Source organism: Leuresthes tenuis, unplaced genomic scaffold (assembly GCF_036924035.1).
Source record: "Leuresthes tenuis unplaced genomic scaffold, fLeuTen1.0.hap1 SCAF_23, whole genome shotgun sequence".
Taxonomy (NCBI): Eukaryota; Metazoa; Chordata; class Actinopteri; order Atheriniformes; family Atherinopsidae; genus Leuresthes; species Leuresthes tenuis.
Genome location: NW_027325377.1, coordinates 9974117 through 9999400, shown reverse-complemented (window position 1 = coordinate 9999400; position 25284 = coordinate 9974117). Strand labels below are relative to the sequence as shown.

Here is a 25284-nt window from a genome sequence, read left to right as displayed (position 1 = left end):
TGACACTGAATAGCCAGAAAAATGAGGTACGTAGAAAAATCTCTTTCAAAAACACTAAAAGATCAAATGAAAAAGTTATTCCATTAACATGATTTGTGACATCAAAAATGCAATGGTTTTATTTTCTCTCACCATCACTGGTCACAGGCTTTGTTTTTAAGTGCAGCTACAGCTTCCCTGCCTGGGTTTAGATATTTCACTTCATGAAGATGACCATCGTATAGCGAAGCATCATTCTCAACTTTAAGTGGCATCACATCAAGAAATATATGTTGGTCTCTACTGATTGGTTAAGGAAACGCAAATGCCATCAGAAATGTGTTAGGGCCACTTGAGCTGGAAAGAGTGTAACAAGTTGACAATTCTGTATTCAGGCATCAGACAAATTAGTTTCTGGAAAAGCAGAAATATCAAACCTGCTAGATCAACACTAAAGCTATTTTGATGAGAGGATTACCCAGCAAACTTTATAAAAGTAAAGTATGTAATTTTATGAAGTGTTGGTGATAAATTATGACTTTACTACCCCCCCCCCCCCCCCCCATATACCATTTTATACACATTTTTACACCAATTAGAGTATTAGCATATTTAGATCTTTGAACTTTTGACTTTAACAAACAACTCCCTTTGTCAGCACAAGACCTTAAATCACTGAACTGTGTCAAAATTGCTGGGAACTAACTTTTCTAGGGAGTGCGGCACAGAGAAAAGCTGCACTGCGTCTTTTAAATGGAGCATAATACTCAGCATTAAAACAGGAGTACTGTTGTCTGTCAAAAACACTTGGTTTCCGTTTTTTTTTTTTTTTTTTTTTTTTTTTTTTAGACAGGCAGACTGGGGACATACAGACTATCATACGTGGACTCCAATGTCACTGCATACAGTAAAATTTACAGAATGTTCTTTGTATGATATACAAGATTCATGCACAAAATAAAAAGACAAAAAAAGGTCAGCAGTACAATTTATTAAATCATCAACATATTCACAGCAATAACTTTGTACATTTTCATGGGTTTTTTAGGACTTATTCCTCTAGTTTTCATAGTCGCTTCATCCTATATGTGTTCTATATATTCTAAACTCGGCACTTTGATAACACTTAACGCCTACTTGAAATCCCACGAGAAAAGCTCGAAATCAACCAACCACTTTTTCAAACTTTGGTTCCAGATTCCTATAATGGGATTCCTGGACATTCCTTCATACCTTTCCCTGCTCCCTATTTTTTCCAGTCCCTTCAGTGCCATCTGTGGCAGTGCCTTCAAACTGAGCATATTTCCTAGTGGCTATTTAAAGACCCATTGGCATCAGAGTAAGATCTTAAAGAGAGTGATTCATGAGATCTGTACTTCAACATCATTTACAGGCCAAGCTTTTAATGACTTGGGGCCCATTTTGTTTTTAAAACAACTAACAGTCCAAGCATATTGTAATGATGGAAGGAATTTATATTTCCCGGAATATATATTTCCATTAGTCAAACTTTTACAGCTTGGCATGTTTATGTAGCACAGCAGACATAATCAGGCCAGCACCCTGCAGCCATGTTTAGGCCAAGTGCCAAATGAGGAGAGTGAACCATGAGATTTGGATGGTGATCTGAAAGCATGAACTATTGGGTTTGAATACTTGGTACAGATCTCTCAAGCAAACAGTGCACACAGGTGCAAATCTCCATGAGAGCAGTCAGCTGGGCTTGAGCTATATAAATCTAGTGTAATGTAATTGGGCCTGCTGGCAGGTCTACATATAAAAAAAATTTAAAAGAGAGGTTTGAATTGAACTTATTCACAAAAATCCTGACAGGTGACATTAACGAACTGCGTGTGGATGGTGGTTTATGTGAAAAGGGGGGAAAAAGGGAAAGGAAAGAAAAAAATAACAAAGATTTCAGCATTTTGTGGACAGCACTTGCTTACTCCTACTTTGCTGTTTGTAATGAGCTTTTATGGGACAAAACAATATGAATTTGCAATCTCACACTGAGAAATACAGTATTAATACTATTAAATAGCATTGCTGAAATATTTGTGCAGTCTGGTGAATTTCTTAAAGACTTTGCTTTGCTCTTTCAATACTGGTTCATGGTACTGACCTGTTATATCTCTTTTTTTGCTGTACTATAAAAGTACTGTATATTGCTTAATTTTTCTGTTCAGTATCATTATCAGACTCATGAACGCATATACCACTGATGCAATGCTAAATAAACTGATGGGTACTCTAATAATGCAAGTTCTCCTTAAAGAAAAAGAAAGACAAGCAGGCTGAAAAGACTAAATAAGTGTCAAGGAATGCTCAACTTACTGTAAGTTGGTCAAGGGGAAGTGAGAGGCAAATCAGAGCTGAACTAGAACACAGGAAATATATCTATGAGTAATCCAATGTCTTTCCCTGTTCTAAAGTCACATCAGTAAGTGTTTGCATGGCCTTATTCAACCTCGATGCATGAATCAAAGCTGTGAAAAAAACAAAATAGGCCATGTCAACTAAGCATAGAACAACTGAAGCAATCTAACGCACTGAGGTATAAACAACTTCCTGCACCTTTAGCTAAAAATATCAGGACCTCACCAAGCTCCCTGGGCCATCTCTATAAGTAGACTTGATGGAGCATCAAGCACAAAGCTATAAATAGGCAGCCAGGATCAATGTCTCCTTGAGAATTACAGGAATCTCGATGAATTACAAGAGACGAAGCGACACTCCATCTGGACAGTTTCTCTATGAGTGCTGTTGTGAAAACAAAGCTGCTTGGTATTCCTCTGGATCTGACAAGTTTTCTCTTTTGTTATTCACGGAATGTAGACTGAGTGCACTCTATGTCTCATTTCATATTCTAACTGCTGCTCAGCAATTACAGTAATTTTTGTGGCTTTCTTGTATTTTCTCAGCAAATCCAATATCCAATCCAGCAGTCTTTAATTAAGAAAATGTGACCACTGAAATCACCCCTGCTGCCAAAAAACTGTATCACTTGTATCCTTTCCCTGAGCTCTGTGGCATATTCTCTAGTTGAAATAAATATGTATCCACAGTCATTTCTCATATAAAGAAACATTGCTTTCTCTTGCGGTATGCGATCTAAATCGCAAACACTATAAAATCCAACTTAAGACCATGCTATTAATCTGCAATTACTAGATAAGATTGTCAGTGGCTCCACTGCCAGGGACAAAATTCATTGGAAAAAGTTCAACTAAGTCAAACTAAGTGCTTGTGTTTGGCAATTCCAGTCAATGACTAATGGCAGAGGAAAACAAATAGAGAAGTGCTGTTGAAGGAACAGATTGAATTTCTTAGTATGGGGCCATGTCACACTGAAAATATATCTTTCAGTGGGTCCTTTCGATTTGCAATCAGCTCAAATTTTACATCTGGATCTCAGAATAAAATTCTCCAGCCTCCCCGTCTTTTATCTTCACCTACAGCTCGACTTCCAACTGCATTTGTTATATCTTGAATGTAGAAAGTCAGAACTTGGAATCATGTTATTTTCAGCCTCTGCATATTTGACTGATTGAAGTGGGAGGGGCAGCATGTTCGCCTCGGGGTTTGCTTTTTTTTGCTTTGCAATTGGCAGCAAACTATGCAGTTATACATTTAATCTAATTAGGCAAAAAAGAGCTAAATATGCTCTACCATCAGACCGTCCACTGCCTTCTTTGAACAAGAACAACAAACGGAAGATTTAACTTTTTCACAGTGAGCTAGCATTGAGCAAAATTATTGAAACGCAAACATCACAGTAGACAAACCTTACCCTTGTTCAGGTTGGAAATTCTGAGTTGTATCTGATGTTTAATGTAGCATCAGTAGCCAAGAATTATGTAGCAAGTTTCTTCACATTCGTGTCTAACGTTACTATTGCTTGGAGGTACAAAATTATACCAGTGGCTCTGAACGGGGCTGGGACGATATGGTTCAGTGCTGTGGGACCGCATCCCTGTGGTATTTTGACTGGAGATACATTGATCCACTTCTCTCTTTTTTTTTCCTTCCTCATACAACAAGCTTTCTCTGTTACTATGATAAAATATCTCCAAAGGAAGGACAGGACGACTTTGCAAACTGCTTGTAGTGGGCTGTCATGGAAAGCGGGTTCATTGTAACTAGCTCCACCTCCTCCTGTATGTCTTAACTCTGAGAATTCTATGAGTACTGGGTAACTTATTGACTTAATTTATGGAGAACTAATTCTGCAAAAGATTATGATTGGAAGCTTAAATTACCACTGGAACATTGGCCTATCTGTAAACAACTACATCTGTGACCCAATTTGATGACATAATATCTGATACCTGATCTGTGAATGACGTCAGTAACAGAGCCCGATACCAATACTGGACACTCAATTGAGACTTCAGGTTATTGTGTCAGCTTGAAAAAAGGGCATAATACATATCCTTTAAGCATCCATGTCCAGCTAGTATGTCAACAATATATGCAAACTCAATCTAAACCCTTTGAAACTGGCTTTGCAAAGGTTCTGGGAAAGAAAATGCACATTTGTTAAAGTACAAAGACAGTAGCAATGACTGCAGGCATACTTCTGTTTCCTTAAAAGCCAAAAGGGCATACTTTATCTAAATTCTGCTTCAGTTTCCTGTCCCACATATATTAAGTGCTAATAAACACACATAATAGGAATTTATAATTATTAGAACACTGTTAACTAAATTACTAAGACTAAGAAGTAGTGATAGTTGGACACTGCTTGTATCAATAGCTGATGTACATGATAGGACAAGTGTGGTTTAAACCTCACTTCAGACAAATAGCTTATGTGTCTGTAATTTAAATTAGAGCTGTTCCAGTGGAGGTGCAAGAATACAGCTTTAAATCTCAGCCTCCACTCCAACTCTGTACTTTCAGGTCTGAAGAACCAAGAACAGTTTTAAAACATGTGATGACATTGTGCTTGGCACTATGAGGTTTGTCAACGTGCGTTAGCAGCAGGACCAGCTTTGCTGCAAATGTCTTAAGAGTTGTTTGGCCACTTTGAGTTCACAGTTCTTGTTTTTTTGTTCTTCTTTCAGGGTGTGACACTCACTGATAGCAGAGGTAATTGATGATAAGTTTTGGCATATCAAGTTGAACTAAGACCTTTAGAGCTGTGGTTCCCAGCTTCTTCCTCACTGCCAACCTGCTGAGCTGCTGCAGACTCATAGGAGTGGCTACACACAGAAAAAAGAGAAGATTGTTTTCTTGATGTTACAAGAGGTAATGTTTGCCAGCTCTGGACAACATATTTCAGTATTGCAACATATCATAGCAATTAAATGTCCTAAGTGGCTCACAAACTATATGTATAAGCATTTAGAGTGATATCGATAACTACATACTGTAACCTCCACATATCTAAAGTTAAAAAAAATGTCATGTATTACTTGTTTCAAGCCTAGACCTTTCTATATGAAGCTCTTTCTGCCAGTGTGTAGTCTAACACTTCTTGGAAATGGAGAAACCTTGCCATCTGCTGGTGTTACAGTGGCACTACGTTATGTTAACGGCTACTCAAGCTGACTGATCCAAATGACAATAATTATTTTCCATGTACAGTCTGTACTTTTCGTAAAACTTACTCTCATAAAACTGCAAGCAGTGTGCAGAGGGAGAGCCTGGTGTGGTATAGTCCACAGGTTTCCTGTTGTGCTGATCTCTAGCATGGATGTAGGCCCCGAACTCTACCAGTATCTCAATCATCTCAACTCGCATAGTTTTAGCTGCGTGGTGCAGTGGAGTCTCATGTAGCCTGGTAGCATTGACCTTAGCACCTAGACGGAAAATAAAATCAGCTCTTTGTATGTGTTACTTTACATCTTTATATTTCATTGAAAATCATAATGTTTTGTCTCCATCCCCAAGACAATCCATTAATGAGATGGTCTCACAAATGTATTTCTTATAATTCAATTCATTGTTGCTCCAAATTCTTCATAAAATATGTGTAAGCAATGTAACAACACTGCAATTTTATATCAGATCAATGACTTTAATTCCAGGTTGTTACATACTTTTATTTCTCTTTTTTGTTCAAACCTGTTATATAACTGTATATGTTAAGATAATTACTGTGTTACTTTGACCCTTTCTTAAATTTTGGGAAAGTTCATAAGTATTCAACATTCCAAGCATTCAACGTCCTCCCTCTTTTCAAATTATCATATAATATCAAGTCAATATATTGGCCCATTCCCCTAGTTGTGTTTTGTATTGACACCCACCTGCATTGAGAAGAACTTTAACACAGTCTGTGCGCTCGTTAACACAAGCCACATGCAGTGGGGTCCCATAGTAAAGGTCATATGCCTCAAGACAAGCACCCATCGCAATCAAAAGCTTCACACAGTCCGAGTTACCTAAGTTAAACAAACAAATTGAAATAAAATAAATAAAGGAATATAATGACATTAGGTTTGTCTTATTTAGAAAAACAATAATATAGGGGGATAAAAAAAAATAATTCATGTGAAGCACTCACCTCCCATGCAGGCCTCGTGAAGCGGGGAAGCTGTGCGGGACGTGAGGGCAGGATTAGCTTTGGCACCATGCCCTAGCAATAGCTTCACACACTCTAAACTACCAGCTGAGCAGGCATCGCACAGCGGTGTGCTGCCGTCCACATTCCTCGCATCAACCTGAGACGCATCACAGGATTTGGGATGAAATATTCTGACAAACTTCCACCACTGTCCACCTGTATTTTCTCCTTTGAACATTTATGATGCCCATTTTTGGTAATGACTTCAAAAGAAAATCCAGTTTGTGAATTTTATTTGTTATAAATAACTAGTGATTAGATGGATAGCTAGATGAAATACTTTACTCATCCTGCAAGGGAAACTGTTTTGAGATTATGTTGTCTCTGCAGTAAGTAATAGGGTAGTCACAATGCATAAACTAAAAGACAGATAAAAGATAAGAATAGTATATACAAAAAATTACAATGCACAAATTAACAATAAGAATAAATAATAGATCTGTATCTTCAGTTAAAACTTAATAGATTGTTAATTATTAATCAACCATTTGGATGTTGTGAACACTTTAAAGGAGCAAAGAAAATATAACCCCTTTTTGATAAATGTAAAACCTTAGCATGGCAGGCGTGATCACCTGGGCTCCAGCTTCCAGCAGCAGCTGCACACACTCGGCCTGTCCACGCAAACAGGCCTCATGCAGAGGTGTGATTGAGTCCACGGCCACCATATTAACTGAAGCCCCACTCTGGATGAGGTCTTGCAACTGAGAAACCTGACCAAGGGACGCTGCCTTGTGTACCTCTGTTCTCTCAGCCCAGCAGCCTAGAGGGCAATAAACCAAAGTACATGCATCCATGTAGATATTTGAAGTACTTACTATCCATGTATTCCAAAGTCCCAACATTCCAAAAGAAAACAATCAATAAATGTTTATGAAATTGGATAAGTATAAAGTTATATTAGGTATTATTAGGTATTGGTTTGCAGAGGAAAGTTTTCGTTGTAAAATACTATAGTCAAATATTTAAATAAATCTGTCAATTAAACTTCAGAGGGGAAAAAAAGTGGGTGGGAATCGGAGAGGTAGTAACCCAGTTAAAGGCCACAGTTACTGCTTAATCTTTGAATAATACATATTTATCACGCAAAGATACTGTACTGTGTATAGACTTTATATGCCAACACTAGAAATATTTACTATCATTTCATAACGTTACCGTGTTGTGTTCAAATTCATACAAATTAACCTTCCGTACTGGCATGACAACATTAAGTTACTAGCCAGCTGCAAACAGTGCTTAGCTAATCTGTTAGCTAGCGTGCTTGCGCTCCTGTCAAATATACTGACGTCAAACTGGGTCAAGTTTAGAAAACGCGATAGTCTCACCAACCATGCCCTGTGTCTTCTACTCACCGATATCTCCAAAGTAATATGATTGAGAATTGTCAAACTCCATCCTCCGTCCTTTCTCCTGTCACAGAATTAGTGGTGTCAGCGAAATGCCTGTTGTTTGTAAACAGCCGCTTCCTCACCGCCTGCATGCTGCACGAGTCACGTGATGCAGCTACAACCCGTGGTGTATGCTGGAACTTCTAGTTTTTATGACCGGTCGATTATCATTTAATGTAGAGCACAAAAAATATCAAATACATTTATTGTCATTGCACAGCAACCCCTAGTATTGATTAATGCACGTATTTATTATTAAGAAATAATGAATAATAAAACACAATCAACAAAAAAAGACAATAGTTTGACTTAAATATGGAGGATGAAATATTTCAACATTTATAAGATAATGTGTTATCCGTTATGCTAATTTTGGGAACTTTTCTATTTAAAATCAAACATAATTCACAAGCCACTTTGCAGTGGTGTGGGATGATCACAGTACTGAAGATAGCTGTGGATGCGGTGGGATATACAGAGCTGAGCTATGACCTCTGATGCCTTGGTTCCCAGCATCATCCTCACAGCAATCCTGCAAAGCTGCTGCAGGCTCAGCGGATTACCTGTCAACAACAAGAGGTTTTCATAGTCTTACTTACAGTGTTTCAAAAGCAGAACAGATAAAAGGTAACTCAGTGCTAGGGCTTCATAAAATGGCTGTCTTCTCTGACTGAAAGAGGACCAATGGAGGAAGTTACTTTCAAAAAACTGGAGGCAGGAGTAAGAGGGAGATGCGGGTGTTGTGTAGTCTACAGGCTTTTTTCCAAGGTTATCACTGACAAACACGTTGGCTCCAAATTCCACCAGCATCTCGATCAGGTCCACCATTTGGGCTCGAGCTGCATGGTGCAAAGCAGTCTCGTGGAACTTCATTGAATTCACATTGGCACCTGTAAGTTGAAAAGAGTTTACATCCATGATTTCGAAATTGTGACTGTTGAAAAAAAGAAATAAATAACTATTATGCCACTGACAATTATGTTAATTCAACCATACTACAGTACTTGTTGTGACCATTCTTAAAATGTATTCTAAAAGAGCCACAGATGCACCATGGGCACAGTCTGTACGCAGCCAAAATAAATCCACTGTCCAAACAATTGCAGTAGGTTTTGATGGTTAATTTATCCATTGCAAGCAAACGAAGAACAAACTTTCTCCAAACATTTCCTGCGACTTCTCTTGCTCTGGTAAAAACAAAAACAAAACAAAACATACGCCCACCCAGGTACATACCTGCCAATATTCTTATGGGTGTATGAAGCCACAACTGGCCCATATTTCTATGAAAACCTAACTAAATAGGTAATAGCAGACAAACATCTCAAGTAGCCTAAACAAAACACTAAATGCAGTTAACAAAAAATAAATAAACTGCTCCCGCAGTACTGTGGCAGCTGACATTAAATCTTGCACCCATGGGTTCATTTTGTGACCTAGACGTTTTATTATTCGCCGTCGTTTAGACTCACGTTCTCCAAACAAGAAGAAGAAAGGTTTTTTTAAAGACATTTTTGCCTTTTACACTTTTTGATGTATATTTTTTCTTACTGACCTGCCCTTAGTAGCTCCTTGACACAATCCACTTGTCCTTTAGCGCAGGCTATGTGAAGCGGAGGACCAAAGTGGACGTCAAATGCCTCCAGCTTAGCACCGCTGGCTATCATCAACCTCACAACTTCAACATTTCCTAAGAGGAATGTTAAATCTCACTAACAATAAAAAAGGTACAAAAGTATAATTCCTCTAAGTCTTATTTCCCTCAGGGTTTACCTTTTATGCAGGCCTCGTGAAGAGGTGTCGCAGTGAGAGCTGTGAGAGATGGGTTCACTTTGGCTCCATACTCTAACAGCAGCTTGGCACACTCTAGGCTACCAGAAGCACAAGCACTACAAAGGGGAGTGCTGCCATGGATAGTTCGTATATCTACCTGCAAGAACCAGACAAACCATACTTACCAATACCACAATGTTAACACCTGCAAAATCTCTTTTTTCTATGAAAAAATATAGATAAATACACAAATTCTAATTCATAAACGCTTATTCCATATTTGACTACATCACTTTCAACCTGTCTTCGTGTCCTAATGCAATTAAAGAGAGCATTTTACAATATTTTATCCTCAACTGTGCATGTAATATTTGATCTCCTGTGGAACTTCAACTCACCTGAGCTCCAGCCTCCAACAGCAGCCTGGCGCAGTTTGGATGAGCCTGTAGGCAGGCTTCATGGAGTGGAGTTATGTTATCCACAGTCACCATGTTAACAGATGCTCCATTTTCGATGAGTTGCTTCAATTGTAGAGCCCTGCCATGGGATGCTGCCTCATGCAGGGCAGTCCTGTCTGCCCAGAAACCTTGCATATACAAACACATTAACGCAATGCTTACTGCTGCACTCATATCCGTAAAAGCGCAGATTAAACAACTTTTAAAAAAGCATTGATGGCACCTCAGTTCCTTTAAACCTCCCAGTAAGTATATTACAATGATACTTAAATAAAAACTAATATTTCTATTGTTTTGGATCATTTGATGAACACAATTTGCTTGGGATTATGCGAGGTGTGGAGTGTTGGTCTCTTCAGACCAGAGTACTATGTTCCACATGGTTGGTAAATCTAACAAATCTATATTGACATGATTATAGTGACTACTAATGTGCTTTCTTGGCTTTTTTTTCCCCCTCTTCCATAAAGTTCAGCTTTGTGAGCATACTACCTTGACAGGTCCAATAGACCATCTTTGCTGTGGAGCTGCACCATCATAAAGCTTTTCTTTTTGGATCATATCACTGCATGGTTCATCGTTTTTAAAGACATTATTTTTCGACAAATTATTCCTCGCATTCTTGTCCCTTTTTTTTCAAAATTGTGTGGTGCAGAATGGGAAATTCAGTTCTTGATGTTTTATCCAACGACCCAGGACAGCCCTCATCTATACCTCATTTTCTCTCTGCTTATGTAAAAACGACATAATAAAAGTAAAAGTTGCACATTATTTCAAAGCATTTTTTAAAAAGAATAACATTTCTGAATTTCACTTCAGCAATTTGTCATATTCTATGTCAGTCCATTACGTAAAATACAAAAACTTGACCAACCAAATTTCCAGTTGTGAGGCAGCACAAATAAAACAAGCAAATAAAATTAGCAAGTTAGCTATTATTTTACCTCGACACCTTAAAAGCTGTGGAGTTGTTTCTCGTGCTCTAATGCAGCTTTACTTAACGTGTCACTTAACCTGTAAGCTCTTCATGCCACGCGCTGGGCACGAGTTAATATGACACGAATCAGCATTTTTAACGTTCTCAAGCAGCTAGCTGACATTTGCAGCTTATAAACAGTTCATAAACTGCCAGTGCTTACCGATATCGCAAAGAAACGAACGGCGAGCTGCTGTCACCTCCATGACAAACGTCTCGGACACGAACTACATAGGTCCTTACAGTTTATGTATTCAAGATGCAGTTTACAGGATTTCTACCAGTGCACTTGTTTTGAGTTTCGACGGAGCAGCGAAATGTGGGAATTGTAGTCCTCTAAGAGGATATTCGATGTGCGTTGATCGTGGCGTTTCTGTATTACATTTAAGCTCACAGTAAAAATATGTGCTTGTGTTAGGTCCCATATCACACAATAATTATACATTAGCATATAGAGAATGTATGTTTGGTCATAATAAGCATATCTACTGCAAGGAAACATTACTTTATGATTGGAGAAAAACAACAAAAAACTACATGTGCTACTCTAAAAACTGCCATGCTCAAAAACCAATCAAACACCATCGGTTATTGGAAGATTTTTTCTTTTTTTTTTCTTTTTTTAACTTTGCAGTACAGAAATCATTTGAGCCCAGTAAGTTTTTATCTTCTTTCTTACAGTTGTTCAAAACCAGTATGACAGGGCTCTCATCAGTTCAATACTGCTGCAGTACATATTTGGTCCTTCTTAAGCAATTATTATGAACCACACTCGCCATCTGCTGTTTATGCTTGGGTCTTCCTCATTTTGCATAATACAGGAACTAATATATTTCCTCTGATGCATTGTAGTAGCTCAAGCTATTGAGAACAGGTTCAGGTCGTTTATCCTTGACAATATTTACCACTGTGGCTCGGCTTACAGTAATATCGTCTTGGCAGTATATGGATTAAACAAGAAAGGGTAAAAAATATTTATATGAAAATGCCAAGCAGACAAACTAAACCATTTATTTCACAAAATCTGACTATATGATGTGTTGGCGGAGTCTCAGAGTTATCTACTGTTGGTGGCCTGTCTTTTCTCAAATTATCACACCCCACGAGGAACACTCAGTTACATGATTTAATACCCAAGGACAAAGCCAAACCGCCTCTCTCGACCCAACATGAAAAACGCATACCTGCAGAAACAAAAAATATTGTATTTGTAGATATTTTACAGAACCTTTTACACACTGACAGGACACAATTGGACAACCCTCCCCACCCTCCCAACAGATACTTTCTGTAAGATATTTCTGATTATGAATTATCATTTAATTTGGCATCTTTGGGCTAAGCATCATCTTAACATGATGACTCACAAAAATGTAAGGTATTGACTGTCTTCTAGGCATAACCAGTGTTTAGTGCAACATCCACTTGAATGTGATCTGGAAAAGCATTGTTCCCTCCCTGAACCCTATCCAACAATACTATATCATATCTCTCTATATATCATGAACTTCCTCAATGGGCAAACACTATACTTGGATATCCGTTAAGCCCACGTATGTGTACATATTTTTGTAGGTTTTCTATTTTATGTAAGATTTCCACTGTCGTCGTCTTTGATAATCAGGAGTGTTGCAGATGCGGCGCCTCTACTCTGCAGCGTCACCAAAGATGTCCTGCTTCTTGCGCTCCATCTCAGCAAAGTCGAAGTCGGAGCCAGTCATCCTCCTGTAGATGTCCTTGATGTCATCACAGGTGGTCTCAAAGTGAGTTGTGGCATCGTATGTGCGGGAGATAAAGATCTGGAGGGGCAAAAAGTGTGCACTGAGTAATTTTCAGTACATATTTTTTTAAACCCTGACCCAACATCAGGTTAGAGTGTATCTGTACCTGTGCTAAAATGGAACAGATCTTAATCTGTTGAAGAGGAAATCATTCTGCAGTGTTTCCTGTCCTGGGGCTGTGCTGAGCTTTCACTAATTCCATGCCATGTCAGCAAATACTATTAAGTGTCAGAAGAACACTCTTATGGTGATATAAACATGAATTACAAATTCATTGCTTGAATCTTAACCTGACCGTTTCAGTTAGGTTTACTGCGGTGCAGTTTTTCAAAACAGAAATGATGACAAAGGGTTCGAAATTCAACTGGAACTGTGGGTGTCTGATATCATCAAAAGGGTTTAAGCTAATGGGTCTAAGTTTGACTCCTGAGCTGATTCCAGAGAAGCAAAATGTAAAAAAAAAAAAAAAACGTAAACAAAAGGGTAGATAAAAACAGAACCTGGTCAATTATGTTAAATTTCAGTTTCTTGCAAATATTCTACAAAATACACCACCACTAGTATGGTCTATCGATGTTTGATTATACCTGGCTTTCAGTGCCCATGTCAGTCGGTACATATTGGTCGCTAACGCTGACGAACTTCTGCTCGATGGGCTCAAGTAGATCCAGAGCCGGCTTGATCTCTTTCTCTGGGTCGTTTGTCTCCACTGTGGTGCTGACAATGGCAATATATTTACCTTGTGCTGCCACATTGTGCGCAAATGAAATCATACAAACGTAGATGTCTGAAAATGAGGGGGAAAAAAAAATTTACATTTAATTTCAGGCTATTTGACAGTGAAATATTAATTGTTCTTTTCTTTTAAAACCTTTTGATGTTCCATGTTTAAATATTCTAAAAGTATTGTGGTTTATTATTGGTTGTGTACTGCTCCATTTTAAACTATGATGAAAATACATTTAGACCAAAATTCTACTACAGGCTTACTTGACTAAACCTAACAGGTAACAATCTTTTCAAGTATGCACTCACCATGCTTCCTGTTGACCTGATTCTGGGGGATGATGATCTGGCATGAATTGATGTCACCGGTGTTGGCGATGGGGTGACTCAAAATGCAGATGACTCTGATCACCTGACCCGCTTTGCTGACGCTATTCATAATGTAGCTGGGGTCACAGATGAGCTGTTTGCACCTTGCAATCTGTGGTGGAAAAACACAGCCGAGGAGTTAAAAAAAAAAAACAAAGGGTGATTGGGGGAAATTTAGATTTTTCCTTTTCTAATACTAGAGACGCACTGAATTAAACAAAAATACATTCATAGTCCAGATTGAATCATATTTTAATAATCCCAAAAAGGGAACTTATTTAGCAGCATGAAAAATCTAAGTATTGTGCAGTTATTGTTGTGAGCAGGGACGACCATCACCGATGCATCACATAACTGTAGACATCTGAATATTTCTGGTGATGATGGGACTCTCAATGTAATGCAAGTCTGAGGTTTACTGAGTTAAAGAACTGGTGAGTAAACTGGCAAACACCTTCTCAGACCCACAATCTTTCAGTCACTTAAACTGTGCTCCATTCGTAAGCTGGTCAATAATGCATTGTGATGTTGCGTTTGTAACCTGGCAACAACCGAGCTGATGACGTCAAACAGTATCAGCAGCAGTGCTGGGTAAGATATCTTGCCACTACTAGAGTAGTATAGGTTACTTTTTCCTGCCGTGCCGTCATGACCACTCCAATCTCATCCATTTTATTTGCCAACAATCTGACATTCTGCATGAGGATGGTGGGATCCCATAATTTAAACTTCCTCCACCCCTTTCTCCATCTTGCTCGTGCCCAACATTCACAGCGTTTCTCTTTCTACTCGTCAAGAATTTGGGGTCTTGTTTCAGGGAAAAAAAAGTTTGGTTTTTGAAAAATAAATTAGTTGCTCCTGTTTCAAAGAAAAACAACCTCATCTGTTGGCATGGTAACTCATCAAGAACAAGGACAAATCACTCAAACGGCACAGCTTCTGAGTAAAATTAGAATGCCCAAAGTAACACTTTCCAATTCTTATTCCATGCATCTGGATTTAAGATCACGAGGCATTCACTTGAAGTCAGAACTGATTATCTTGATATTTCCCCATCACCACAACTGGATTCATAGATTATAAATGTGGGATGAACACGGCACAGATTGTGGATGACCTAACTGCGATTTGACAAGTTAGTAAGCAGAGCCTTTTCGCTTTGTAAAACAGGATTACGAGTTTCTTCATTTTTTCTCAATCTAAACAGACAATTTCGTTCAGTCCAGCGTGCTCACCTCTCCCTCGGACTTGACTCCCACCACCTTCCCGTTCTCCATCACGATTTCCTCTATGGGCTTGTTCAACATGTACGTCCCACCATAGATGGCGCTCAGCCTGGAATAGAATCACAATTCAACACATTTTACAACAAAACAAATACCCACTTCACATTTGTTGCCTTAAATGAGACTCTGGTGGTGGAATTATGCGAGTTACACATATCTTTATGTTGTTCTATTTCAACAAGAAGCCTTAGTCTTCAAAAGAGTTTCAATTGTTTTTTTTTTTGTTTCTTTTTTCCCTTTTGCGTTGGTTGTTATATTTTAAATGACCGTATTTTCCGCACCATAAGGCGCACCTAAAAGCCTTAAATTTTCACAAAAAACGGCCGTGCGCCATATAATCCAAAATCTGTCACGGATACCGCCATTTTGAAGTTACCGCGGGGAGCGCCGAGCATTCATCGGGGCATTAAGCCCCCTCCGCATCACTCGCCGCTCACCGCCACGTTCACTTTTGCCGCGCCTCTTTGCTCTGTACATTGGAAAAGAATGGCAACTGGCCACTTCCGTCGCTCGCTTTGCGTTCGGTGTGAATCCAGGGTCAGGCGGATCCCAGCCATTCACTCTGAATGGGGCGAAGATTGTATCGAGCTCGTACTTAGCGACTGAATCATGTCATCATTAATGCTTTAGCCCATGTCCCAGTGAGTGCCTGTTCTTCAGTCTGAAATGGGTGATGCAGACCAATGTGCAGTTTATAAGTGTAAAAACAACCGACCATGTTGTCCTTGACCGTCGGACCATTTCCCGCTGACACAGGGACGTAATACATACACTATGTGTGCTGGCAGCGATAAACCAATCAGAGAACATTTGGTAATACGTACGTCTTATAATCAGGTGCGCCTTATGTATGGGTCAAGAACAGAAATGGACCCCATAATTGAGGGTGCGCCTTATAATCAGGTGAGCCTTATAGTGTGCAAAATACGGTACATGTGGTACATTATCATTACTCTAATAATAATAATCTTGTAATAATAACACGATGTGAATAACAATAATAATAAGAAAGCAGCACAAGAAATACAACCCACAACATTACAACCACTGACAAGCAACATGAGTAACAATGTTCATCTGGTTGCAACAATTTTTTATGCAGGACAAACCGGCATCCTGGCATTTGCAGGAATGTTTGTTTCACTTTTGCCACCTATCTAAACATTTCTGTACACCGGCCACAGCTCCAATACTGGCAATAGCAAGCCACAAAAAAGCCCAGAAAGGGTTTAAAGAGTGAGATTTTCACCCAGCCTCCAAACTCCCCAAATACCAATCTGATAAGATTTGATAGCATCTGTGGGAAGCAAGCCCAATCCACAAAGACTCAACAACGCACAGGGCCCAAAGTATCTATTGCCAACGTCCCGATACCTGACAACACTGGACAGTTCAGGACACCTTCGGATGTTCTTTGTCCATACCCTTTTCACTACAAGCTACGCTAACAAAGCAAAGTAATCGGCCCAGAATTAAATTCTGCAATGTAAGACATCACCTAATTCAACGTAGATAAAGAGGAAAACTGTTGACTCCTGAAAGTTTTTTTTCGCAGAAACACTTAAAGTTAAAACCACTTTAGGGTTTCATGAAATTATCGGCTTAACAGCAAGATAGGTTCCCTTGACAAATGGTCACAGAGAGCCCGGTCTCAGAGAAGCCACCTACCAGCAGCTCTGAGCAAAATGTGAGTGTAAAGAGTGTAAATCTAAAAGGTTTTGATTGAAAGAAAAAAACTATAAAGATAAAGCTAATATATTTTTAATATAAGCTTTATATTTTTTTCAGAAGGTGAAACTGGTTGCTTTGTAGGCTTGGACTGACTACAGAAGCGTGATAGTGGGAAAAGTGTTCAACTGTTGAATTAGATTTTTTTCTAAATCAGTACTTGGAAAAGTCTGTTTGGGAATGTTTGTTTGACTCAGTTAATCTTCGCTGCACCCTCTGGCTTCCAGCCATAACCACTTCCAGCTGCCCTTCACAACATTAGATCCCAGTGTGATACCAGCTCCAGTACTTCGCATGCTGTAACCACAATGATGGAGGCGACAAATTAAGTCGAGTTCGATTCAACCAGGAATTTACAGAAGAAACTCAAAGCTTAACACCTAGACAATTTTCTCTGTCGAAAGTGATTAAAACATTAAATCGAAGACAGCTGAGATCAAATGCAGAACTTTAGTTTGTAGACTCAGCCAGTGACAGCACACTGATGTATAACAAAAAAAAAAACCCACAGCCTTTAGTTCAAATTGCAATCTCTTACGAGTCAAGGTTTTCATGCAGATATTTTAGTTGCATATAATTACACATTCATGCTCTACTGCCAGATCTTAACCACTGAGGAACAATTGTTAAATTACATCTTATTTAACTGATGTATTCCCTTTTTTCTGTGACTGACCACGGTCTCTTCCTCTTTCTGAACACCGCTACTGCTCTGCAGCACAGAGAAGGGTGGCCACGTTCAACTCTAACAGGCAGGCTTACAAATACTAAGTTCCCAGTATAGCTTTCATCTTTTATGGAAGAAGAAAAAAAAAAAAAAAACTAAGAGTTTCCCAATCTCACAGCACTGTGTAATGTTAATTTTAAAAAGCTACACCAAGTAGTTTCATGTTATTTATGACCTTCACTTGGCTAATACTCTTGCACATGTCCACGTCCTACGAATAGACGTCTGTAATGGGATGGGGTCTCCTACCTTGCAAAGCCTTGCGGCAGTTCTCCCAGACCATACAGTGGATAGAGGTATGGGCTCTTGCCATATCTGGCTAGGGACTCGCTGTAAAGCTTTATCCTGTGTATCGTTTGGATGCAGGGTTGATCCAGGTATCTGAGTGGAAAGAAAGCAAGAGAATTTTACAGTCGAAAAAAAAAAAAACATGAGCACGATAAAAACAATATCGTGTGCATCATCAGAACTCCAAAGATTACTGACTCGTCTGTTCGGTAGAGTGCCAGGGAGTGGCCGGTGAAGTCGATAACCTCCTGGCCCAGGCTAAACTTCTGGAAAATGGCCCTCATTGTTGTCTTGTTGGGATCGACGCCTTCCATGGTCTTAGGGTCGTTCTCATCGAAGTTGGAGATGAAGATCAAGAACTTTCTGAAGCGCCGTTTCTCAAACAACCCCATCAGGCCTTTAGGAGACAGAGAATGTGAACTTTGAGAAAACTCACTCAACTAGACGAGTAAAAAAAAAAAAAAAAAAACAGATTCTACATCAAACGTTAAGGACTTTTCCTAAACTTACTCGATGCCAGAGCCTCAGTCTCAGTTGAGGGGACTTTATAGATTTTCCCCCCCTTGTACACGTAACTGCCTTCGATCACCTTAAAATCTAGGTAGCGAGTCACCTGTGTGATCAGCAGCATGCGGACCAGTTGACCTGGAACAACAAGCAAACAAAAGCATTACTTTCACAATAAAAATAGGCAGATATTCATGACGTAAACACCTAAAAATTAGTGTCCTCAAAAATCAAACATGTATATTTCACCCTATGAGGATAAATAAACTATCTTGTATCTCTAAATGTGAATGTAAATTAAAGAGAATATTCAGCCTGTTGTCTTTTAAGTCGACAAATCCACAAATAAAAGGAATTGAGAAATATTTAGTGGGCATTTAGCAAGTGTGCTCCTTAATGGCATGTTTAAATGACAGAATACAGCTGTATGAGATATCCAAGGTAACGAAGTATAGAATACCATTAGCCATGAGGAACTTGGGGATGAGGTCCACATTCCAATCCCGGCCTTTTCCCATTGACTCAGTAGGGCTACCAGGAATGTTGAAGCGCTTGTAAAGCTGCAGGTGGACACAGAACCAGACTTCACCCATAGCCAACAGCCAAATCAACTTCCAACACAGAAGCACTTCAGAAAGCAATGTACATAATTGTAGAATGAACTAAATCAGTCGATGGAAGTAAATCAGTTGTTTTTTGTTTTTTTAAGAAAATCATCAACAACAACAAAAAAAAAAAAGTAGCTAAAAGGTGAATCTATGAATGTTCTTTCCTGAATGAAGTTTACATGGATCTAAAACCCATAAATACAATGTAATTACTAGTCATCAACTTACCTCCTCAAGGGGTGTGATGGAAGCACTCTCAGCTCCATAGTACGAGTTACGGTCCATGTGCAGAACCTTCTTCCCCTTCACTGACATGATGCCTGATAAGATGCATTCCTGTTGGGAAGAAGAAAAAAAATAACGTGAGTAAGATCAAGATGAGCAGCATACCGATGTCTTTTCTTTCCCCATCATGATTTCCAAAACATCACGTCCCCTTTTCTCAGCTCGTAGCCACACGAGAGCCACACATGTGTATGCATTTATGTGTGGCTTTCATGTTATATGCATATATACGTCTAGTCAAATGTGTTACTGGAAGGGAAAAACAACTTTAAATCCTCAAATCATAATGACTTCATTGCAGGACTAGTTTTTACTTAACTAAATCGGACATGGTTTTAGCCACAGCAGAAACAGAAAAGTACAGCCAGATACTGGCAGCTCAAAGTATTTAGTTGTGACACACCCAGAATCTGCATAATGTTTGACATGCTTGTGCAGCGCAGGGGAAATGATGGCAGCTTCAACTGGGCTTTAACTCTCAGAGGCTTGGTAGCGAAGGAAAATTTGCAGGTTTGCCAGTCTGGAATTCGAACATAACCTTGGCCTTAATATGATTACAGCCCAAGCATTATAGAAATCAAGCAAACATGATGTATATCATGTGAGTGCAGACTGCAGTTCAAGTTTTACAACTGAAAAGAGGGTTGGACACGAGGGGCACGTGGTTTCTCACATGACAATGACAAATCAGAGCAAGAGACTAGAATAAAGGTATAAGAACACTCTTTTTCAACCCTCAAGTTAGTCCATAAACAGTTAGCGCTATTGTCCCATTAAGACAATGCAATCCATTAGCAGCAGAACATACAGTGATGGAGAACAACAGAATTTTTTCTGGTGAGGAAATGGGAGACTAGAAACATGGCTGATGCAAGTGACAGTTTTATAATTTTATATATATATATACACAATTATATAGCATTCGCTCAAATCTCAATGAAAATTTTGAGGTTGTAGTTTTAGATGGTGACATTTCTGAATCTCCATACTAAGAGCTCTCAGACAGCTGTTTACAACAGGTAAAACACTGACAACTCATGAGTACTGCATGTCTCCCATAATTATACCAGTCAAAATGCGCCTGCCATTCTTGATTACGTATGTTAATTTACGGACATTCAAACCACATTTTGACCAGCCTATCTGACTGTAGCAATAATTCTTTCTAATTCAATCCTTTATAAGTCAATCAATAAGCCTGGCCTGACCCCATGGGGCTTTTCCATAAATAGCAAGAAAGGCAATAACCATGGGGAGACATCAAGTGGTATTAATGTATCACTTTCCATACATCACATGTATAAACGACACAATCCCATGAAAACAAACAGGTATGGGTGCGTTGATTTGAACTGCTTTGTAGATAAATCCAACTAACTGTCGCATCAGATAAACAACAGCTTTGTCCAAAACTTTCCACTGCACGGTTTTACCTACAATTATTAGGCGCAACACAAACATTTCTTCACAGCGCCTGAGCCAAATACAGGGGGAAACCTATATGCAATGTTTTCCACCGTCAGACTAGGCTGGACTCAGCATCTACTAAAAAGAGGCTTGAGTTGAGACAGTGAATCAAAGTCAAGTGAATGATCACGACTAAGTCATTTTGCTCAGTATTGTTGTAACTGCAAAAATGTTGGTTGGTATGTAAGAATTCAATAAAAGATCTTTGTTCTACCATCTACTCCAACACATTTATACCATTTTGCACCACATGATGTAACAGTCACAAATAAAAAGCCATTGTGGCTCTTTCAGTCACTGAAATGTTACCTAGGATCAAGTATAGTATAGGACTATGAGAGAAGTGGTCTACAATCTGTCACTAAACTGTGTCATATATATATATATAAATAAACACACACACAGGCAACACATCTTGGTGACAGTGTAACTCAGTCCTGCTATACCTGTAACTAACATTAAAAAAAAGCTTTAAGAGATTCAGTTTATGAATAGAAGTGAAACCTATGACTGGTGGAATGAAAAGATATTATATCATATACGCATTCTGATAATTCAACGTTGCATATTTGCCAGTGTAACATTATTAGCTTACAAATATTTCAATACAATTGTTTTTCAAAATAGATGTGATAAGAAAGAAAAGTTATAGGCACATAAAATAATTTGTGATGTTGCAGAGCTCATATCAACTGATCTGAAGGCACACAAATCGAAGCGTTTAAACTTGGCAGTTTTCGTGACGAACCAGTCTCAGAGGTTCTAATGTGTCACTATGCAACTGAAGCCAGCCGGCTGCCTGCATAAACGCAGGCTTTGACGAGAGTGAGAAGCAGCCTGTTCATCACTCTTTCAGCCAAATAGCAGTTGCCATGCTGACAGAGGGGGAAACGCATGGATACAGCCGGCAATCAGGCAGAAAACAAAGTCAATATAACACACTGAAAGCAGGGTCAATGTCTGAGTTAAATTGCTAACGCATTACACCCATTAAGGTTGCAAGCTTTGATTATACGGCAGTGAAATCTTCAAGTCATACATTGGATTTTAATCCGTAAAGCTGGATTAGATAAATTATGCAAAACTACCTTCTTGGAAAATTTCTTAAAAGGTAGAAATGAAAACTTAAAAGATATAGAAAAAAAATTTATTTAACCATTTAAGGAACCACTTATAGGCTTAGAAATGCTCCTTTGTATTGTGGTTAGAAACTAAATATCTGGTTGACTGGTAAATGCGGGATAAATAGTAATTAGTATATGTAACATTGTGATGCGACCAATTACTGCATGTACTACATTATAAAAACATATATAGTTTACTGTACTGGAAAGTTAACTACAATGACCAGCAGATTAAAGTTCTACATGCAAAACATGTGACATGCTTATACAATTGGAATGGAATGTGCTAGATCCAGAGCTAGATTTGGTTAAAGTCCATAATGCATATTTTTTACAGTGTATTATACTCTTATATTGAATCAGCAAATCTGACTTCTACAAGCATCAGCAATTCTTAGTCATTATATTGTAGGTGAGGTAAGCATGGTCTTGTTTTCCCCTCCAAAAACACCATTTCGTCCTGCTGATTGAAAGATATCAGCTGCTGAAAGCTTCATAAAATAGCATGCAATGACCACCCAATACTAACTGAAAGAATGATCTTAAAATATACTTTGGCATATTTGACTTTTATATGACTTGCCTACTTTTCATCACTCGTTACTCAAATGTTTTTCCATATATAAGCGCATTACTCCACTGTAAAATTTGTCCATTGCTGATGGATGCACAAGAAGCACAAGTGTCGGTCAAAACAACATACGAAGGCTGAGAGCTGCATAACTGGGATCAACACAAGCACCATATTACCTAGATTGCACTTGGATTCGGTTTGATATCTTGTGACAAACAATTTCTCAGATGTGGAGCCCCACAGCATAACAAAAAAAAAAACCTGTATGATTTATAGCGCCACATTATTAGCTTTTAAAAAGTAGGGTGTGAACAATATAGAATCACCCCCCCCCCCCCCCCACCCCCACATACACGCATAAAATAAGAAAGAAAAAAAGTATGCCCCCTAAAAAAAAAAAAATAAAAGAACAAGCACACTCTGTGTCAACAGTGGACAAAATTAATTAACTTTATGATGTATATCTCCGCCATGACGGCAAGTCAAAGCTACAGGACAAACAACACAAACATAAGAGTAGAATACATTTCAGACTGTTGCACATATTTTTGACACTGCTACCAATGTAGCAACAGAGAACAACAACAGGTTGACGTATTATCAAATATACTAATATAAGTGAATATACTGTGCATACTAAATTAGCATTATTTGTAGAAACCACAAACTTCTAAATTTAATTCAGTTAACTTTTGTGTGTGTGTGTGTTTAATGCACATTGCATTGTGCACTTGCAATTTTGCATTGACTGTTGATAGCAGACAAACAAACAAAAAGAGGAACAGATAGTGACAGATATAGGTGAATTCACTCATTTACATGAGGAACTATAACTATGAATCTATAACATGACACCGACAGTCTGTGCAAGTCTTTTCTGGCTGGGTGGAAACAAGCGCTCATTGAGCTGGCCTGCTGTACTCGCAGTCTACTTTCAGTTCTAGTTTTGGCAGAACCACACCCAAATGGGAGTTTAAACAACAATCTGTTCACCAAATCTTAAATGAAGCTCATCCGGCTCAATTGTTCTTGCCCCACTACCTGTCTGCTCTGACCCTGAGCACTTATCAACAGTTTATTCTTGTTTTGACCAGAAAAAGTCACACTAAACTTAGCAAATAAGGCTGGGTTGATTCCTTAAATAAAGCCACTCAAATTGTAGACTGAGGTTCTGCGGATTGAAGACGTGGAGCGCCTCAGAATACACATGAAGCTGGCCACTGACTACAAAGCCATCACGGGATTTCCATGATATGCTTCAGCCACATAAAACTGACAGCAAGTCAGGAGGCCTCCAAGACTATAATTTTCACCGTTGAGAAATAGCATGGTAAATGTTGACAAAGATGGTCTTTGAATAAACACACTCCACACAAAACAAGAAAAGCTCAGCAAATCACACAAAACACTGAACTAGATCGGTTTTTTTCTGTGCCTTTTAGTGAGCAGGATTAAACGACGCAATTTCAAGGTACATGTCGTCAACCTCTTGCTATAGACAGTCCAAATAACTTGGCAATTTCGGATGAGCTGTCAAATTTTTCTCAAAATATCTCTGGTTTAACAACGAAAATGCAAGCATGTCGCCACCTCTACGACGTTTACCAATACCAAAGTTATAAACGACTTAATTTTATTGCTGATTGTTGAGTCCACCACACTAACAAGCTCAAGCGGAAACTTCCGAATACTTGAGTTTGGTGAGATCGTTCGGGTTGTGGCTATTTTCAATTAGCCGGCGATGCTTGCTAAAATTACACCAAAGTGACACTGTGTCAATCCTGTTATCAAGCACCACGTAAAAAAATGATCGAGGAAGCTAAGACAAGTCGCAACTGCATCGTTAGCCGGCTAATTAGTTAGCTAAAAGTAGGTCGGCTAACGTTAGCGGACTTATCATCCGCCTTATAATCTTGAGTGAGAAGCTGTCCAAACTGGCCCTCTATTTCCGATAAGCTACTAGGTAACTGTGTACATTAAATACAGAGTCAACAGAACAATTACTAACAACAGCAAATGCAAAAGGGCTTAAACTCGTCTTGTGTAACTTTGGAACTGGTATCGTTAATCTTTCCAGACACTAGTAGCAGATAGCACAGCGCTAGCCACTGGTGTTAGCGATACCATTTCAAGTTTCCATTACATTTCATGTTGTCCCTGTCTCTCGGTTAGCGGCTAAGCTAGCTACTTAGCGTTAGCCCAGCCTATTAGGCCCAGTTATCTCAGCCAAACTGTCAAGTGCTAACTGCGTTGGTAACAGGTTGCAAATCACTCCCACGCTGCAGATTACACGCTGTTTGACGCCCTCTCACCGTCAGACCAGTGCCCAGAACGATAACGTCGTATTCTTCATTCATTTTTTCAAAATCTTTAGTCTTCTGCTCCTGGCTGTCGGTAAAGAAGAAAATGGAGATCTGTGGGGCTGGAAATGAGAAAGGGGCTGCGGTTCAGCGTCAGGCGCTTCTGGGGGGCGGGACTTCTAAGCTTGTCAGTCATCGATGAGACGCAGAGTGTGATTGGCAACGTAGTACCTGTGTGAAAAATAATAGTTAATAATTTCTAAAACTCACAGTCGCAATACGAAAAATACAGTTCGACATGACGTGGCCGCTTGGCAATTCAGTTTACTCATAATCACTTACACTGATACCTTTAGCTTTTCAATG

At 39.0% G+C, this 25284-nt stretch overlaps 3 protein-coding genes across 3 annotated transcripts; all 3 read right to left on the bottom strand.

Moving 5' to 3' along the window:
• Nucleotides 1-793: 793 nt before the first annotated feature.
• LOC140283229 (ankyrin repeat and SOCS box protein 13-like) lies at nt 794-8120 on the bottom strand. Its single transcript, XM_072377950.1, has 6 exons — nt 7906-8120; nt 7126-7313; nt 6491-6647; nt 6234-6368; nt 5592-5783; nt 794-5183 (listed from the first exon to the last, which is right to left on the bottom strand). Exons 1-6 carry the CDS (start codon nt 7946-7948, stop codon nt 5056-5058), a joined length of 843 nt encoding a protein of 280 aa, XP_072234051.1. The 5' UTR covers nt 7949-8120; the 3' UTR covers nt 794-5055.
• A 133-nt stretch (nt 8121-8253) lies between these two features.
• asb13a.1 (ankyrin repeat and SOCS box containing 13a, tandem duplicate 1) lies at nt 8254-11711 on the bottom strand. The gene is made up of 6 exons (XM_072377949.1): nt 11312-11711; nt 10113-10300; nt 9715-9871; nt 9497-9631; nt 8640-8831; nt 8254-8504 (listed from the first exon to the last, which is right to left on the bottom strand). The coding sequence occupies exons 1-6, from the start codon at nt 11352-11354 to the stop codon at nt 8347-8349; spliced, it is 873 nt and encodes a 290-aa protein (XP_072234050.1). The 5' UTR covers nt 11355-11711; the 3' UTR covers nt 8254-8346.
• Nucleotides 11712-11808: 97 nt separating this feature from the next.
• gdi2 (GDP dissociation inhibitor 2) lies at nt 11809-25090 on the bottom strand. Its single transcript, XM_072377948.1, has 10 exons — nt 24931-25090; nt 19397-19504; nt 19021-19120; nt 18564-18698; nt 18252-18450; nt 18015-18146; nt 15260-15359; nt 13965-14136; nt 13517-13716; nt 11809-12947 (listed from the first exon to the last, which is right to left on the bottom strand). The coding sequence occupies exons 1-10, from the start codon at nt 24973-24975 to the stop codon at nt 12795-12797; spliced, it is 1344 nt and encodes a 447-aa protein (XP_072234049.1). The 5' UTR covers nt 24976-25090; the 3' UTR covers nt 11809-12794.
• Between the last annotated feature and the right edge of the window lie 194 nt (nt 25091-25284).